This window comes from Musca vetustissima, unplaced genomic scaffold, assembly GCF_032173495.1.
Source record: "Musca vetustissima isolate MV318-11 ecotype Yass unplaced genomic scaffold, APGP_CSIRO_Mvet_v1 utg4053, whole genome shotgun sequence".
In the NCBI taxonomy this organism is placed as follows: Eukaryota; Metazoa; Arthropoda; class Insecta; order Diptera; family Muscidae; genus Musca; species Musca vetustissima.
The window spans coordinates 7,589-21,491 of NW_026874010.1; the positions used below are offsets into that span (position 1 = coordinate 7,589).

The window sequence follows — 13,903 nt, forward strand, 5'->3', positions numbered from 1 at the left end:
ATTTCCACCAAATATCACAAATTTCCCCCGTTTTCACGTTCAAATCAGTAACAACTGTTTTGTTTTAGTAATAGTTGTGTTGTTGATACTGATACTGATATTGTTGCTGTGGTTGTTGTTGTTGTGTTGCTGGTGGTGGTGATGGTTCTTGATGTTGTTGTTGTTGTTGTGGTATGTTATCATAGTCATTTTTAATATTCACATTGTTGTAATTGTAGGTATTATTGTTGTTGTTATTATTATTAATAATATTATTGTTGTTACTGCTGCTGATGATGTTGCCATTATTGTTGTTGTTATTATTTTGGTTTATTATATTATAATTGTTATTATTATAATAATAATAGTAATAATAATAATAATTTAATAATAAACTAAAATCGTTTCACTATTGCGGCAACTCATCTTTTGTATCCACCGGACTTGGGGTCAAATATTTCCGGGCATATTTGGGAAAATGAGTTTTTTCGTGCGCCTTCAATATCGTTGATCGTGAAAATGTCTTGCCGCACATTTGACATCGAAATGGACGTTCACCTAAATCAAGATCAAGATACATATTTCAGATATATAGCTCTTAAGAAAAAAAAAATTAAAAAACAAAAACATACAAGAAACAGAAAGAAATCTTGCTATCGGGTACTATCGGGTATTGTCGGCACACGAGTATAATAGATTTGTTCACGAGTACTGTCGGCACACGAATATAATAGATTTGTTCACGTAGCGAACATGTATGTATTTTTAGTAAATATAGTAAATTTCTTGCTAGGGGTCTCTTGTGTAAAGGAGCAAGCTCGCCGTGAAGTCTTGATTCGTATCATTCGGATGTTTTGACTTTCTCTAACTACAAATTGAACCAAATTTAGTACACATTAGTACAAATTTCCAAACTTTCCAACATATCCCAATCCTACATCCCAAAAGTGATCCTAACAACAAATTTCAGGATTCCAGCTCTATCGACTTACACCAAAATTCAAATTGTACCAAATTTCGTACCATTTAGTACAAATTTGTAAAACTGTCTATATCATATAGCCATTACAAATCATAGTTCTCAATTTCAGAATTCCAGCTCGATCGGTTCATCCTAACTCCAAATTGTACCAAATTTAGTACACATTAGTACGAATTTCCAAAAATACCAACAGTGATGCTAACACTAAATTTTAGGATTCCAGCTCTATCGCTTTCCCAAAAAAATAATAATAAGAATAAGTACTTCAATTTAAATTATGTTTCCCAATTTCAGGATTCCAGCCCGATTGGTTAACCCTAACTCCAAATTGTATCACATTTAGTACACATTAGTACGAATTTCCAAAACTTCCTACATATCTCAATTTTACACCCCAACAGCGATCCTAATTCCAAATTTCCAAATGTAATGGTTTACCTGAAAATTCAAATTGTACCAAATTTAGTACGATTTAGTACACATTAGTATGCATTTCCAAAAAACTACCTATATCATACAACAAATAGAAACCTTATTTCCCATTTTTAGAATTCCAGCCCTATCAGTTCACTTAAATTCAAATTTAGTACCATTTAGTACACATTAGTACAAATTTCCAGAACTATACATATTCCAATCCTACACCCCAAACCTGATCCTAACAAAAAATTTCATAATTCCAGCTCTATCGGTTTACATAAATAATCAAATTGTACCAAATTTAGTACGATTTAGTACGAATTTCCAAAACTACCTATATCATACATAACATACAACTGAAGGAAATCATATTTCCTAAGGTCCAGCCTTTATTACACATTAGTACGAATTTCCCAAACTACACTCCAACAGCGATCCTTACTTCAATTTTTAAGATTACAGGTCTATCGGTTCACCCAAAATTCAAATTGTACCAAATTTAGTACCATTTAGAGCACATTAGTACGAATTTCCTAAACTACCTACATATCTCAAGTCTATAATGCAGTAGTAATCTTTTTTCCAATTCTCTGTATGAAAACTCTATCGATTCGCCCAAATCCAAATTGTACTGAACATAGTACCATTTTGTACTTTTCGTACACTAAGGTACACAAATACAAAATTATCTACATATCCCTATCCTATACTCCGATGGTAATGTTAGTTTCAAATTTCCATCCATCTGTTCATCCAAATACAAATAGTACCAAATTATGTACCGTTTAGTACTTTTCGTATATATGAGTACACACTTCCAAAACCATCTATTTATATCGATCATAATTCTTAAAGAAAAATCACCTACATATCCCAACCCTACACTCCGACGGTAATGTTATTTTAAAATTGTACCAAATTTAGTACTTTTCGTACGCTCTTCCAAAACAACCTCCTTATATCGGCCCTACTTCTTAAACAAAATTATCGGGATATCCCCACTCTACACTCCGACGGTAATGTTAATTTCAAATTGTACCAAATTTAGTACGGTTTAGTACTTTTCGTGTACACACTTCCCACCTCTTCATATCGACCCTACTTCTCAACCTTAATTCGCATTCCAAATTTCAAATATTTAGCTCTGCCCGTTCACATGCAACGAAATTGTAACAAATTTAGTACATTTTGTACTAAATTTGTGTTTAAACAAATTAGTACATTTTAGTACTTTTCGGATACTTATAGTTCGATTTTGCAAAATCTCTACCAATTAGCCTCATTTCAAATTTAAGAGTTCTAGCTCTACCGGTTCGCCAAATACAAATGGTACCACATTTAGTACTCTTTTATTAAATTTTTAGCCTTACAGAAAAATTTCAAAATTTTATCTCAAAATTCACAATTTCTTTCTGTTTCTTTTTTCAAATAAAGAATGAAAAAAAAAATAATAAAAAAACAAAATTTCCGCAACACTTACCTGTATGAACACGACAATGATCTTTCATATGATGACGCAATTTAAACGCTTTACCACAAAATTCACACTTAAACGGCCGATCACCGGTATGCACCGGCAAATGTTGTATGAGTGAGGTAACATCGGGAAAACTCTTACCACAGAATTTACATAGAACAACACTATTCGGATCATTGGACGACATTGCGGACGAACCCAGCAGCGATGAGGCCGATGAACTGGCTGCTGCTGCAGCAGCTGCGGCCGCCGCCGCTGCAGCCGATGTTGACGAACCAGCGCCACTTAACAGCGATAGACTGCTCGAGGGACAACCACCATTACCGGATGAGGTGCGACTATCATCGTCCAGACCACTGCCACGACCACCACCGCCAGCACCGCCTCTGGAATCGCGGCCACCACGTCCCGATGACGATGAACCTCCACCGCCGCCGCCGGCACCACCACTTCCATCGAGATCCAAACCACGACCCGTACAACTGGCAAGCGAGGAAAAAGCACAACCACCAGCCGCTGCTATGGCGGCGGCAAAATCAATATCCATGGCCATGGCGGCAACGGCAGCCGCCTGTTCCTGGGGATCACCCCCGGCGGCTGTGGCTGCCATGGCCGCGTTCATTTGGTATGCTAACGGTGACATATTTAAGTCGTGCGTCAACAGGTGCGGATGTAAGAGGGGATGGGTGGCGGCGCTTTCACGGTATTCCAATGTCTTTAGCGAATGCGACAGAATATGGCGTGTCAATTTACTCTGGGTGGGGAAACCGGCAGCACAATAAACACAGGAATAGGGTGGTGGTGTACGCGGATGATCATGCATGTAACTGGAGGAGGAGGCAGTGTTGATGGACGATGAGGCACTGGGACAGAGGCTACTGCTGCCAGCACCACCGCCCACACCACCACTGCCAATGGACCCACCACCAATGCCACCGGCATTGGAAATGCCAGCAGAGCCTAAGCCATGTGGCGATTCAGACGTTTCCTGCAACAACACCAAACAAAAATCCAAACATCAACTTCTTTTTCTTCATCGTTTTTTTTTTCAGTTTTGTTTTTAATTTTGATTTTTTGTGAGTTTCGAAAAATTTTTTTTTGAAATACAAAGTTTTTTTAAGCTTCTTCTTCGTTTTCTTTGTCGTTAATTTCAAAAATAACGATTTTTATAGAAAAAAAATATTTTATAGAATAAATTTTCAATTTTTAAAATTTCTTATAAAAAATTAAAAAAAAGGAGAGTGGAAACAGAAAAATTAAGTCTTAGAAAAAAAAAACAAATACAAAAAATCTATATTTATTTAAAAAAATGGGAAATTAAGGGGGATTTTCAAATTCAAAACTAAGTCCATTTGTGGTGGGAAAATTATAATGAAAGGAAAAAAGTATTGGAATGTGGTTATACTTTTGTAATTGTTGTAATTCATTTACTCAGTTCATACCAAGATTTATTTGTAAAAAATATTTCAAATACTAGAGAAAATATAGATTTGTTTTTTTTTTTAATATTGAACAAAAAAATAGATTTTCTTATTTTTTTTTTAATTTTCGCAAAAACAAGAGGGTGTTTCAGCGTTTATTTTTTTCTTTTATTTTTCATATCTGAACGTTGTTATTGTTGTTGTTTCTGTTGCTTAAGAAGTAGTTGTTGTTTATTAGTGGTGCTAATATCCTTTTATTTTGTTTAAAATTAATATTTTAAATTATTATTTCATTTATTTACTTATTTTTTTTTCTCAAGAAGTTGAATTTCGATTTTTGTTTGGGCGCTGTCAAAGAAACGTGTGTTTCGTATTTTTTTTTATTTTATTTTTACGCACTTTTCCAAAAAAAAAAAACTTAGCGAGTGTGTGTTGGTTAAACCGCGTTTGTTTCATATATATTTTTTTAATTTTTTTTATTTAAACATAACATATACAAACAAATGGTGAAAAAAGAGCGTTTGTCGTAGATGATAATTTTTTTTCATTCTTAATACAATTAGTTTAAGACAAAAATTTTGAAAAAAATAAATTATAGACAAAAATATAAAATTTTTCATTTAAAAAAATTTTTTGAATATAATTTAACTGCTATGCCAATTTTGAAGTGTTCCAAATGAGGTTTTGTTTTTTTTTTGCTCTAGATTATAGTTTATGAATATTTTCCCCCATACATATGTACAAAAAATACATACATATACAAAGGGATGTCATTCAAAACCAAAAAAAAAGTATTTTTTCCAAAAAGAATATACTAAGCCGAATATATATTTAATTTCCTTATAATTTAATTCCAAGTGTTTTTTGTTGTTATATAATAAATATTTTCAAGAAGTTTTTCCACAGAGTTTGTTTTATTTTATATTTCAAAAATCATATTATATATTAACATAAAATGTATAAGAAAAAACAATTTATTGTATATATATATGCATTTCATATATATAAATAAATTATTTTTATTTTCTTGCCTTATTGTAAGCCACTCTTTTTCCATTGTTTTTCTTTTTTGACGTTTTCTTAGCATTAAAAATATAAAAAGTTTTTATTTATTTCATTTCATTTAATAACATTTATTTTGAAAGAAAGAATGTAACAAAAAAATGATAATTAAAATAAATAACACATTTAGACTTTTTTAAATGTCAGTTTTAATTAAATAGGCCATTTCCAAAAAACGTAGATCAACTTCTTGACAATAATTTCAATATTTTCCGTTTAAATCATAATCATAATTTTTGCGCTGATTCTTTTTTTGTTTTGTGATTTGCATAATTAAAATATTAATTTTAAATAAAATAGGTTTTAAGAATATATTTGCTTTTGTTGTAAATTTAATATTACACTTCTATGACATTTTTGTGGATATTTTTGTTATTCTTTATAACATATAACAATTATTTATTCTTATTGAGAGCATTGGTAACCCTAAATACTGATTAGTCGTTTTTAATGGGAAACCATCAATTGCTTGTGTGTTCATATTCTATTGCCTACTTTTAGGCAAAACATTATTGCTGTGCGTGTTAATTTGGCAACTCACAAGCTCTTCACATACTAACTAATTCTGATAGTACTAGGTTTTCGATAATTAATAATTAATTATCGATAACTTCAAATTATCGAAGATTTCTAATTTCCATAAAAAATCGATAATTAGAGATTTTTATAAGTTAACAATTAATATAAAATAGTTGCTAAAGAGGAGTATCAGTTTTGCACAAGTTTTTAAGTTGTTATTTGGCGCCCAATCACGAACTGTATTAAGAGGGGAATATTTGTACAATACTAATGAACATTGATGAAACCATTTTGATTTAGAATTACAGAGAATTCCGCTAGGTAGGTCAATATTTTGGTATTTCGAATACGAAATACAAATCCTCATACACTTGAATCTTGATTAAAACTTCCTGAAATATTTATGTAACGCTATACAGGGGGCTATAGAAAAATATATCCCTATATCAACAATTTATTCCAAGGCGTTATATACCTATTTAGAAAACAAAGATGTTTCCTTTATTTCTCTTTCGAGATGAGATATTACAGTCCCACCATTATTCCACGCATTCCACCATTAGTTAAGCGGCTCATCAGGCATATTGGGCAATGTGGCTTACAAATGTTGTTACTTAATATGTTGAATTTATGTCGAAGGTTGTTACGAAATTGTATCTTCGAATTAAAGTCAACCGTGTCATGGCTTGGACATTTGACATCATACCAGAACATCCCTTTTCAGAGGTGATTTTTCTTGTAGTGACGGATTTATCTACAATATTTTTCTTTCATGGTATACAACTGCATATTGTGCAACCATAGGAAGAGGTGGCTTTGAGCGCCAAGACGCCGGACAACAATCGAGAAATGCCAAAGGAACCAATGTTCAAACCTCAGCCGGACATATAGGATGATAGAAAAGTCGATGAGTAATGTAGACGTATCAATTGCTTTGTTCGAATAAGGGGTGGACCAAAGAAGCAATTCTAAATTGTCGTTTATCTGCCCACGAGTCACGACCTGTTGCCATCCTGCAACCGTGAGCAAACATCTTCCACAGATATGGGGCCGAAAATGGATAGGAATTTAAGAAGCAGAGGGGAAGAAAAATCTCGATCCAACCTTTCGTGACTGTCGGGAACTCAAATTCCGACTCTGAACATGTGGTTATGACAAACATTACCGTCTTAGAATACCGGAGGAGTGAAGAGATTGATAAGATAGCAAGGGAAATTAGTAAGGTAATCGCCGGGCTCATAACAACGAAAAAGCAGAATATCTGGGACACTGGCCAAATTGAAACAGAGGATTAAATGCGAACCGCAAGTGAATGCTCAGATAAATAAACTAGACTTTTCCTTTACTTCGTCGATAGCGGTAAAGAGTATTAGGTCTCCGGAAGAACAGACGAGTACCAAGCCCACCTAAAAAAGCGCTTCCCGTCGGCTAGAGAATTCATCGAAGCTTCAATTCCTCGGAAGAGACGAAAATCATTAGATCTCTGGAAGAGGAGACGAGTGTCAAGCCCGCTTAAAAGAAAAATAGATTCCCGTCGGCTCGAGAATCCATCGATTGAGGGCTGCATAGCTGGCTCTAATATCAAGAAGACGAATCTTTCAAAAGAAATGAGAATTCTAAAAGGAAAAGCCCGACTTTCGAAAGTGGAAGTGGGTAGCAATCAAGGAATCGCCATCTTACGCGTAGGTTTGCTGGAGTCGCTACAGAGAAGAGCCTTGCAAAAGTCGACTTTTTTAGACTTTTCGAGTTTGGCCTTTGATTAAAGTCGACAGTTCAATTTTGTCAACCGTGTTCAAAACTGACTTTCGAATTTTACTGACAAATGCAAAATCAATTAAAATTTGGTCTTAACTCTAAATTATTAAAAACGATCAGATTTTTCTGAAATTTTTTCCAGAGGTAGGTATTTTTACCCTAATTATGGGAATATATTTTTTCTTGGGGGACATACCCGATTATTTGACTCGGAAGTTCGGATACGGGTACCCAGTTATATCCGGTTCTGCGGACCCGGTTAATATAATATATATTATTTTAAATATCGCTCCGTTTTAGAAAGGGCAAATTGTGGTCTGTTATTTGAGTCAAGATTGCAGAAGGATTATAATGGACCCAAATTCGACATTTAGGGAGTTTTTCAAAATAATCGGGGACCAAAACACATTTTTTTGACTGTTTCTCCAAAACGGTTTGAGATAGCACCATCATATCACCACTTAATGGAAAGCTATAACCCTTAAAATGATACCCATTTTGTATTAACCGGATCCGTAGAACCGGATACTATCTGTCAAATGTTTTCTAGTAATATTTCTCACGGTTGGCAACATAGCACATCGAGTTCAAATAGCTAAATGAACTAACTATTTATTTTGCATGACATTTGCTAAGCAAATAAGAAATCGCTTAGTTTTAAAAATTATGAAAGAATTTGAAGAAGGTGTTAGAGGCCGAATTATTCAGTACATAAATTCGACAACGTACATTTCAATTCAAATATCCAAAATGGAGGACTGGACTGACGTATCTCAGTCTAATTTAAAGCATAAGGAGAATTGCTAGATCAATACAGTGCAAAGGCACTGTAAAACAATTTCATGTATCGTGGCGTATTAAATAACGTGATTCTGCCCGGGGCTGAAGAAGAGATGTATATAACGACCAAACATACGTCAAAAGTCGGTAAGGAGTGGTTTCAAAATAATTGGATAGACGTTCTCTCTTTTGGCCCTGATAATAAATTAATCGAAAACTTATGGTAGAGATCGATAACTCAGAAATAGCAAAACCGAAAAAAATATTTGATGGCGGAAAATATCCTCCAAGGAGATGAAACATCCAAATTAGTCAAATCAATGCCAAAACGGTTTACAGAGATCGAAATATTTAAGATAGAGCTCTGAAATTTTGTTTGGTATTGCAAATGGAATCTATCGGTCCACATTTTGGTGTAGCCCCTATATAACGGTAGCCCCAATATTCGGAATTTTAGGGAATTTTGGACACGTTTTCCAACCGATTAAAGCCAATCAAAGCCAATTTAATTTCGCATTTTGGGTTTTCACGGTATAGAACATTTCCGTAGTAATAATTATTAATATTGCCCCAAGTTTTAGGGTAGCCCCCGTATAACGGCACCCCCCCAATATTTGGTATTTAGGGGAATTTTGGACAAGTTTTCCCACCGAATTGGATGTAATCTCCCGATCAAAAATTGACCCACAATTAAAAATAAGCCTCCATAATATGATACCCTTAATATGGGGATTCTTGACACTGTTTTCAATCAAATTGGTTGCATTTTGGTGTTTTGGGTTCTCATAACGGAATCACCACCACTAACAATTATTAATTAAGACCCAAATCGGTATTTTGAGAGTTTTAGACACGATTCTCAACCGAATTGGTTTTAATTTGGTATTTTGTATTATCATTGGCTCTCAAATATCAATATTTATTTCCGTTTTATTATAGCTCCATATTAGGGTAATCCCACTATTAGATATTTTGATAATTTCAGTCATCTTTTCTCACTTATTTGTCGGTATATGTAAGGTTCTATCATGACATGAGTTTTCTCCTAGGAGCCCTCATTAATTTCTGATATTTTGATTGTCATCCTCATTGTGAAGGGTATAAAAAGCTCGACCGGGCCGAACTTAACATCGTTAAATGTTAAGCATGTATACGATAAATTTTCATGTGCACGATTACATTTTAAATGAATTTTGAGAATATTTAATATGATTTTTAAAAGAAATATTTTAATCGAAAAAAACGTTACAGCATATTTTAAAGATTCAAATTGATGTTTTGTTTTTGAAACGAGGAAATACTAATTTACTTCCCACCTTTATAAATATCCACAAAAATATATATTTCAGTATCCTAATTTTTGAGTTGAAGATTTTTTTTTAGAAAAAATAGTATATTTTTTATTGTAAGAATAATACAAACATTTAGACGCATATAAGACACACGCACACACAGATATAAAAACATTGAATATTATATTTATGATTGATTTCTTTTAAATCTTCCAAAAGAGACAGAGAAGAAATACAATACACCAACACATTGAGATGGAAAAAAGAGATAAAATAACAGAAAAAACACACAAACATACACATCGATATGGAGAAAATTAATGAAAAATAAAAAAACAATATATAAAAGAAATACACATCAATATATATGTTATGGAACAAACACTTAGAGAACAAGAAAGAGAGAGAGAGAAAAATATATAGAGAAAAACATATAAGAAACACACACACATACACACTCATAAAATATTGATTAATCTCAAAAAACTTAAATTGAACAACAATTAAGTAATTAATTGTGTGGGGCGGAATTGTAATTAAGAAATCAATTAATTTTTTAGTTTTCAAAATATTGAAATGCCAATTCAATCAATCAAACTGTTTATGATTCACATGAGTAAAAATTAAATAAAATTATTTTATGTAAAAGCTTTCATTTCACACGCACACACATAAGAGTTCGAAAATAAATTAACTAAAAATACACTCAGAGAAATAAAGGTAAACAATTAAAGAAAGAAATGTGTTGTGTAATTAATATAAATTTTTCTGTTGAAAGTATGAAGAGAACAATTCACATGATATTGTTCCTTTAAATATTGCCCACATTTGTTGTAAATTACGACTGCGCTTAATATTATGTATTTAGTTTTGAGACAAAAAAACACAACAATACACACAACACCAAAAGCTTTGTTTTTTCTTTTTTTTAGTTAAGACAAATCCATTATGTTTTTACATTTTGATTTCCAAAAAAATTAAACACTGCACAGACAACGTTTAAATATGAAGAAATAAAATTAGAAATGTTCACCCCTCTTGTTTTTTCACAATTTTTTTATAAAATATATTTTTTAATTAATTCATTTTTTTTTCTTAAAAATAAAATATTTTCATTTTAAATTATTTTTTTTTGTATTTGCTATGTAATTATTCTGAAAAAATATTGAGTGCATTAAATATTTTGCTATGTAACAAAACAAAAATGGTATGGCGTTGGTGGAAAAAAGTAAGCAAAATATAAATTACATTCTAAAAAATTAAATATATTAATTATTTTGATGCAACTACTACTAAATGGGGAAATTTGTGAAAAATAGGCTGGGGAAGAAGAGGCATATTACTAATTAAAATTAGGCTAGGCAGCAGGTAAACAAAAACATACTTTGGAAAGTTAAAAAATTAATACTCTAAATTCTTAAGATGGGGATCCATGTGGGGAATCATTAAATTACCCTGACACTTGGGTCAATATTCATTAGTTTTGCTATGGATACATATTATTCAATGAGAACCCAAAATTCAGCCAATTCGGTTGGAAAACCTATCCAAAAACCCCAAAATACCGAATACTGGGGGTACCGTTATACGGGGGCCTACCCTGAAACTTGACTCTATAATAATAATTTTTGGTACGGAGGTGTGCTATACAATGAAAACCCAAAATACCAAATTACAACCACTTTGGTTCGAAAACTTGTCCAAAATCCCGAAAATACCGAATATTAGGGGACACCGTTTTATGGTGGCTACCCTAAAACTTGGGCCAATATTAATAATTTTTGGTACGGATATGTGCTATACAATGAAAACTTAAAATACCGAATAGCAGCCAATTCGGTTGGAAATCGTGTCTAAAATCCTCAAAATACCGAATATTGGGGGGGGGGGGTACGTTTTATGGGGGCTATCGTGAAACTTGGGGCAATATTAATAATTTTTGGTACGGATATGTGCTATGGAGTGAAAACTTAAAATACCGAATTGCAGCCAATTCGGTTGGAAATCGTGTATAAAATCCTCAAAATACAGAATATTGGGGGTGGTCCGTTATATGGGGGCTATCGTGAAACTTGGATCATTATTAATCATTTTTGATACGGAGATCTGCTATTCTATTATAATCCTAGATACCAAATTATAGCCAATTCGGTTGGAAAACGCGTTAAAAATCCCCAAAATACCGAATATTTGGGTGTACCGTTATATGGGTGGTACCCTGAAACTCGGGCCAATAAAAACAATTATTGGTAGGGATATTTGTTATTCTATGAGAACCCAAATTACCAAATAATAGCCAGTTCGATTTGAAAACCTGTCCAATAGAGATAGACACATATTTCCTTTTGCGAATATGCATAGAATCACTATGCATAGAATCGATTTACGCATGTCCGTCCGTCCATGTATTTTTGTGAACAAAGTACAGGTCGCATTTATGATCCGATTTGGGTGAAATTTGGCATAGGTCACTTATTTGGTTCAAGGACGAACACTATTGAAATTAGGAAAAATAAGGTCAGATTTAGATATAGCACCCATATATATTTTCATCCGATTTAATGTACATGGTGCACCAAAGTCCCTATATATCTCTCGATTTGCACGAAATTTGGCACAGCCCAATGAATTAGGTCTAGAATGATGTGAGTTAAGTTTCCTGAAAATCGGTTCAGATTTAGATATAGCTCTCATATATATTTTCGTCCGATTTGAGATAAATGGTGCACCAAAGTCCCTATATATCTCTCGATTTGCACGAAATTTTGGCACAAAATACCGAATATTTGGGTGTACCGTTATATGGGTGGTACCCTGAAACTCGGGCCAATAAAAACAATTTTTGGTAGGGATATTTGTTATTCTATGAGAACCCAAATTACCAAATAATAGCCAGTTCGATTTGAAAACCTGTCCAATAGAGATAGACACATATTTCCTTTTGCGAATATGCATAGAATCACTATGCATAGAATCGATTTACGCATGTCCGTCTGTCCGTCCGTCCATGTATTTTTGTGAACAAAGTACAGGTCGCATTTATGATCCCATTTGGGTGAAATTTGGCATAGGTCACTTATTTGGTTCAAGGACGAACACTATTGAAATTAGGAAAAATAAGGTCAGATTTAGATATAGCACCCATATATATTTTCATCCGATTTAATGTACATGGTGCACCAAAGTCCCTATATATCTCTCGATTTGCACGAAATTTGGCACAGCCCAATGAATTAGGTCTAGAATGATGTGAGTTAAGTTTCCTGAAAATCGGTTCAGATTTAGATATAGCTCTCATATATATTTTCGTCCGATTTGAGATAAATGGTGCACCAAAGTCCCTATATATCTCTCGATTTGCACGAAATTTTGGCACAGCGTAATGAATTAGGTCTAGAATAATGGGTGTTAAGATTCCTGAAAATCGGTTCAGATTTAGATATAGCTTCTATATCTGACCAAATGAAAAAATTAGTATCGGTTGCAGAATGACATGTATGTGGATCCAATTTCATTTTACTGGTCTTTTAAAATTGCGACGTCTGTTAGGAGTCATCTCTTGAATATACCCAAAGTGGTGAAGGGCATATAGTTGGCCCCGTCCGACTTTGCTACTTTCCTTATTGGTTTTTTGTAGGGATATGTGATCTACAATGAGAACCAAAAATACAAAATTATAGCCAGTTCGGTTGGTAAACCTGCCCAAAATACCGAATATTGGGGGTACCGTTATATGGGGACTACACCAACACGTGGACCGATATATCCCTTTTGCAATACCAATCATCCTAGGAGGACTAGTAATGTTTGTGCAAAATTACAGAGCTGGAACTTATATATTGAGATCTCTATCCTGAGTTCTCCGGTGAATATTTCTAGGTATTGCAAACGGAATGACAAATTTTGTGGAGGGTATAAAAAGAGGATATTTTTTCAATACCAAAATTACAATTCTTATAACTGAAGTTTTCAATATTTTCTATTCACTATTTTTTTGGAAAATTTTACGTTCTGTGCAACCTTAAATTAGTAATTTTAAACCTCACCACACTCCCCACGAAGTCTATATTCTGTTACATCTCCATTAAGTAAATTACATTAGACTAATATTGATCCAAAGATCTATTACGTGTGTAGTACTACTACCACCACCACATATGTAAATTCCCCCAATTACCATATTACCTCATGATATGATGCAGCAAAAATACGAAAA

The 13,903-nt window shown here is 33.3% G+C and overlaps 1 protein-coding gene across 1 annotated transcript in view; it reads right to left on the reverse strand.

The window, feature by feature from the left end:
- Positions 1-289: 289 nt before the first annotated feature.
- LOC133329953 (serine-rich adhesin for platelets-like) overlaps positions 290-13,903 on the reverse strand; it is a 42,560-nt gene continuing 28,946 nt past the window's right edge. The window contains exons 4-5 of the mRNA XM_061538413.1: positions 2,862-3,846; positions 290-537 (exon numbers count right to left, since the gene is read on the reverse strand). Coding sequence (XP_061394397.1) covers positions 389-537; positions 2,862-3,846 — 1,134 coding nt within the window. The 3' untranslated portion in view covers positions 290-388. The remainder of the gene's footprint in view (positions 538-2,861; positions 3,847-13,903) is intronic.